The 6477-nt window shown below is 44.1% G+C and overlaps 1 protein-coding gene across 2 annotated transcripts in view; it reads left to right on the forward strand.

The window, feature by feature from the left end:
- The window catches only part of LOC106013338, a gene marked incomplete at its 5' end in the record, with an annotated part of 14937 nt that extends 8694 nt beyond the window's left edge, over positions 1–6243 (forward strand). For both annotated transcript variants that reach the window (XM_013088790.2, XM_035972712.1), the window contains 2 exon segments: positions 1645–1718; positions 2653–6243. In XM_013088790.2, coding sequence (XP_012944244.1) covers positions 1645–1718; positions 2653–3909 — 1331 coding nt within the window.
- Positions 6244–6477: the final 234 nt, after the last annotated feature.

Below are 6477 nucleotides of genomic sequence, written 5' to 3' on the forward strand. Positions count from 1 at the left end.
TGGGGGGGGGAGAGAGGGGGTTATTTATTACCCCAGTCATCATGCTGGGATGTTATTTTCATCTCAGCTGGGGTTAGTTCTGACAGGGAGGGTCAAAGCCCGCCTCCTAAATGATCTGAAATGTGTCAGCGGGAGGGGGTGGTGAAACAACATTATACATTAAAGAATGTTTACAAGAGCAGAGCATGCTGCTAGTATCTAGTATGTGTGCATGAATCTCGCTAACCTTTTCCTATTCGTTTAAGTTGTGTATACCTCATGGACGAACGACAACATTGTCATAGTTTCGCATGTTTTTTTGTGAATGACGCATGAGTTAGACTAAATTGTTGTTTAATGTTCCAGTTACAAGCATTTCTCAAAACTTTTGTTAACTCGCTTAGTTGGAGGATTTAGTTAGTGTCAATCACGGCCAAAAAAGACCGATTTCTATCTCTCTGTTATCATTAGAGTAAGCTTCCCTTCATAATCAACATGCTTGTGTATGCATCCATTTTTTTTAAATAAACAATTTAAAGAAATTTTACACAGGGCTAAAATCATATTGTTTGACGACTTTACATTGATTAAAATTTCTAACCAAATATTACATGTACTTTGGTTCATTTCTTGCTTAAGGTGAAGCACATGGGAATATCACATGCGCTAGGTCGATTTCTTTGTGTTTGAACTTAAGGCTGCTGTGCAAACCAGCACTCTGTCTTTGGTGATCATTTGGAGAAAAAAACACCTCCCAAACTCCATAGAGGTATCGGCTTTTCCACCTTAAAGAGGCCATTTCGCACTGAAAACGACTTACCACGTTTAAAAAAAAATCAAACGGATTTTTGGGGGAAAGGAGGTGGGGGTGGGGGTGAGGGTGAAAAGCGAATAGACGCAAGAACGGTGTTTTAGTGCTGGGGAAAAAGCAAGACTGCTAGACGTGATATTCAACAGAGGAATGGTGATAAAACAGGATCTACCAATGGTAGCGCGTCCACCCACCAACGCAAGAAGCGAAAGCCATTATAACAGCGCCTTACAAGCTGCCACTGCGTCCAAGGTTCGGTGTTTCCGGAGGGTCGACAAGTCAAAATTGTCGTTAGTTCCTTTTCCTCTCTGAGCTCACCTTTGTTGTTTTGGAGGTGGGCTATTTCGACCCTGCCTATCAAGACTATCCTCGGCTGTAAGGGGTACAGATCCCGCGCCAGAAAGGCAGCTGTTCTAGAAATTATAACTTCCTAACGCAAGGATCGAACTCATGTCTTTTGTGCACAAACTTTAGAATTTGAACTTACTCCCTCGCCCCCCCCCCCCCCCCTCTCTCTTATCTCCATATCTTTCTTCCCCCCCTCCCTTATACACTCACAGAATCAGGCTCAATCCTCTGTCCGTTGAAAAGAAAACCTGTCGTAAAAATGAAATGATTTCCAGCTTGCAATCTGCAATTTCTCATTTTCTTGTATCTTTTAATGTTAGAGACCCTATTGCTCTGCTTCCCTAACGGGTAAAAGTATAATATGATGTTTGGGGAGCTCTTTTTGACTGTTTACCATACTGTTTGCGATATTTCTTCTTAAGTTTAACAATGAGAAAAATAAGAAGTATCGCTCTGTTGCTCGGATTTGAGAGACTAACAATCGCCTCTGCTCTCTTTCTCTCCAGGGGGTGGCTCGGTCAGGCTCACACAGGCAGGGAAAGTGAAGAGACTCACCGACCTGCTCGGCGACAAGGAAAAGGTATGGAGCAGCTATGTCTGTGTGTCTGTGTGTCTGTGTGTGTGCGTGTGTCTGTTTGTGTGTGCGTGTGTGTGTGTGTGTGTGTGTGTGTGTATGTGTGTGTCTGTGTGTGTGTGTCTGTGTGTGTGTGTGTGTGTGTCTGTCTGTCTGTCTGTCTGAACATAGACACTTGTGTGCTGGCGTGCATCTACATCTGTGTAGGTATTTATGTGTGTATTTGTGTGTTTGCGTTTATACAGTATGTGGTCCACCTGCCCCCCACCCTTCGCTCTCCCAACTCCCAAACCCTACCATTTACTGTTCGATTATTAAGCCAGCTACGTGTAAAGACAGGAGCGTGCTCATAAAGGGCAACAGTAAATGCAAAGTAATACCAAATCATACCAGTTTATTGTAAGCTTACAATTTAGACTTTTGAGTTCTTTACAAACGTATCCTGTCTATTTTAATGTCTATTTATATGTCTAACTGTGTCTCTCAATATAACATTTTGTCATTATCTGGGTGGGTATTATTTTGTCTGTGAGTCCTGTCTCTCTACGTCTTTATCGCGCGCTCTGTCTCTCTTTGAACTAATTTCCCATAACCTTTGCTCTTTGCATTATTGTGTATATTATATCATGTCCGTTTGTATGTGTGTTTGTTTTTGTGTTCGTGCAAGTATGTGCGCGCTCATGTTCGCGTGTGTGTACGTGAGTGTGTATTTGTATGTAAGTGTGTACGCTTGTAAATGAGAGAGAGAGAGAAAGAGAGAGCGAAAGGGAGAGAGAGAGAGAGAGAGAGAGAGAGAAAGAGAGAGAGAGGGAGAGAGAGAGAGAGAGAGAAAGAGAGAGAGAGAAATATAATCAAGCATCCATTTTATTTAGTCCATTTCCACGCCTTCCCCATCACTTACGCTTTATGCTCAAACGTTGTATCGTCTCTCTGTCAACAGCAAGTGATCGACCTTACCAAAATTGGCAGGAAGCGAACTCATTCGCTTGACTCCGACTCCAAGCAGTCGTCACAGTACGAGGCAAGCCCGTCCCACGGTCGTGAACATTATTTCCCAGCGGCCCGCGAGTACGACCACCACGGATACTTAGAGCCTCGCGGAGCCAAAGGAGGCGGGCGCTACCTGGAGCTCGTTAACTACGCCCCTGAACTTCGTGAACTACGTGACCCTTACGGCAACCCTTTGACCTCTCACTCAGGCTCGGCCTTCACCCCCGTGCACATGACCCGCAAGGGGTACCACCCCTCCAGTGTGAGCTACCCGCTCCTTGCCCCGGAAGAAGAAGCGGAGGACGCCCATTGTCGGGACGAGAGAGACGGGGCATACGGCACCGTGGACTACGGCACGGCTGCCTCGGATATATGTGGCGGTTACAGAGTGGATCTCAGTGGCTCGTCCTTGAACTACCCTGGCTCGTCCCGGCTGAACAACTCTGGTCCGTATGGTTTGGTCTCGGTTGAGGAAACGCCGCTGTACTCTCAAGTCAGAGACGCGCGGCGCCATCACTCCAATGACTCGTCCTATCTCCTGTACGGCGACCCCATGTACTCCGGCCATCACCCCGGGGAGGCGGCTGGGGGTTACCCTGTCAGCTACTCCAAGCCAGGCGGAGGCCCACCTCGAAAGTTCTCAGACCAAGATCTCTACGACAGCACGGCTCAGTACCGCAGGCGCCCCACCTCCTTTGGTTCCTCCAGTTCAGATCACCACTATACCTCGCTAGAGTGTAACAACAACAACAGCAACAGTAACAACAACAACAACAATAGTGGTGGGTACGCAGCCTGTAACCCTTACCGCGGCCACAATAGCTACGACGAGCATGGAGCGGTGCGCAGAAAGTCAGGAGGTAGCACCAGCAGCAGACGCAGTTCGGGCAAGAACCATAACTACGCCAAGCCCGGCCTGGGTTATCAGCCCCCGCCCACGTCCGAGCACTCTCTGTCCTCGCAACTCACCAGCAACAATTCCAAAGTGTCGCCGGGGGGCAGAGACGCGTGGGCAAACAGTAACTTAGACGATGTGTTCTTGGACAGTGAGCCGGCCGTGGAGTGCTCTCCTCCCGCTGTGCGAGCCGGAGAGTTTCTGAACTACCAGGGCCAGAGTCACCACAATCCCCGGTCACGGGCTCAAGTGTTCCCGGAAAACTCCACAGCTGTAGTTGGCTATGAAAGTGGTCAGGTTAGTTTAGTGTGACCAGTGGGCAGTAGCTTGAACATGCCTCAGGACTTGGGAGAGATAAGTGCTCAGATTCAGATGTGTTCATTTTTCACCGTGATGGGAGAGAGACAAGGACTAGCTTTCCTCAGATATGGAGTAATGGAGTGTGTGTTGTCTCTAAGCTAGTCTTCTTGGCACACAACAAAACTCTCCAGACTGTGTTTTGGTCTGTCACAAATCAAGACAATCATTGACCTTTCAGTTTTTCATGACTTTGTGTCCCAAGAGTTGATTCTCTCTTGGCTATAGTTTTCATTGTTTTGCATTGATGGTGATTTTTTTATGTTAGATACCCGTTCCACATTGGCAATCAAACCTGTTTACTTCGCTGTCTACTGATATGATTTGAATAAATATCACTAACATGTTTTATGGTGTGAAAAATTGTAGATTAAAAATGTATATCACTTAACAGTGAATTATTATGTCCTGCGGCGTGTCAGATCTTATCGATCTTGTGAATATTGTTATTGTAAATTACTGGGGGTTTTTGTCTTACCGCTTAATGTGAACCTATTGTGTAAATCAATATTATTATACTGGCGTATGTCTCCATGAATCCATGCTGCTTCAGAGAATCTCTTACAACGTCTTCATTTTGCCAATGACGTAAAGGGGCTTCCTCCCACCATTACAGTCGGTGCATAATTGTATGACAAAATAATATGAAAATTACACATAAATAAGCTTAGAAGGTAGCACTGGTGATGTTTCACTGTGCGAGCTTGTATTTTGTCTTTCTCTGTCCCAACATCGTTTTTTTCTCTTAGAAAGGCATAATAGTGTACCTAATTGGTATCTTATATTTCGAATGTAAATGATGAAATGAGATTGAAATGCATAATTCCTTGCAATATGTCATTGTTACTTTTGCTCCTTGCGCAATAAACCATTCGGTTTCATTTGTTCTTTGGTTGTCAGTAACAGTTCTTGACATTTTAAGATCTAACAGTTACTTTATAGAGCAGGAAGCGAAAAGATCTTGTAATATCATACCACGATGCTACTTCTCCGCCATGCTCCGCCAGACACCACTTTATTTTTACTTCTGGAAAAAGGAGTATGTGTGTGTGTGGAAGGGGGGGGGGAGGGTTAATCTTGATAATTTTTATGGTTTGCTGGCTCAGACAAAACTCTCTCGATGCTGCAACTGAAGGTCTAAACACAGAACTGTTGTACGCGTTATTTGTTCTGGTTTATATTCGCGCTAAAAAAAGAACAACAGTTTTTTAACAAACAAATTAAAGTTATTCTAATGTGAACCTGTCTCACGGAAATGGGTGTCCAAAAATGGCGAAGTTATAACAAAGAGCCGTGATTGTGCGTCATGCCTCAACTCTTGTCGTCAACCTTACATATAATGTTTATTAACAATAATCTTAAGTTTATGGTTATCGCAAGAAGGACAAGGAACTACAGAATTGACATCAAGCACTTTTCCCCAATGCTGATACTTTTCCTGACCAATATGAGCTTGGCATACTTTTTCGCCTTAAATACGTGGATAAAACTTACATTTCAATCTGTGTTCTTCCTCATTATTGCTGGAGCGCCTTGGTTCTTTGCACACACACACACACACACACACACACACACACACACACACACACACACACAACACACACACACACACACACACACACAACACACACACACACTCTCTCTCACACACACACAAACAAACAAACAAACAAATACACACTACTGTATAACGAATGAAGGCAAAGATCCCTTTTTTATGGTTCACCAGTTTTTGGAGTTTTTTTCTCTTTTCTTTGTTTTGTTCGTCATGCAGACGCCAATGTTTCCCATTCCCGTACCTCTGCTCAGTGGTGCCACTCTAGCTCAACGGCCCCTTGCTCCTTACAAATTCCAGTGAAGCTCAAAACTTTTATTTCCTTTCACAAGCTTCACCTTCATCAATCCACTAGAGTGAGAACTTACTGAAAACTGCTATAGAGCTACATCATGGCCTATTTTTTGCAATACGCGGAGGAAATTTTAATTCTCTGTCGCTAGCTTTTTTATGGAAGTGTCAAGAAACTTGAGGTACAAGAGCCTTGGTTAAATAATTGTGAACTCTTTGGTTTCGACCTCTAGAGTTGTCTGTACAACTATACGTTCTTACTTTAATATGTTATTTAAACATTGCAGAGAAGAAATGTGTTTTTACCTACCAGCCATATACAATCACTATAGCGTGTTCACTTGAACCTGTCCGCGTTAAAAGCAAATAGTAGCTTGCCAATAAGCATAAAGCCGTGTGTTTCACGCGTGTAGACCAAGGACCTAACAACTTTTTAAAAAAAAGAAAGAAAACTTGATCCAATAATACACATCGTTCTTTTGGGTGCATTCACAGGATCATTAGAAAAAATAGTTTACAGAAACCTAGCGTACAAATTTTTGCTCATTTTGAGACACTGACACCACCTTGCCCCCCTCATCCACATTTCAACGAAATCACTACCCCCCCACCCACGTTTGTCTAGAAAAGTACGCACCCGTTTGTTAGCCCGTATTTCTTTGGCATGTGTTGATGTC

This window comes from Aplysia californica, unplaced genomic scaffold (assembly GCF_000002075.1).
Source record: "Aplysia californica isolate F4 #8 unplaced genomic scaffold, AplCal3.0 scaffold00810, whole genome shotgun sequence".
In the NCBI taxonomy this organism is placed as follows: Eukaryota; Metazoa; Mollusca; class Gastropoda; order Aplysiida; family Aplysiidae; genus Aplysia; species Aplysia californica.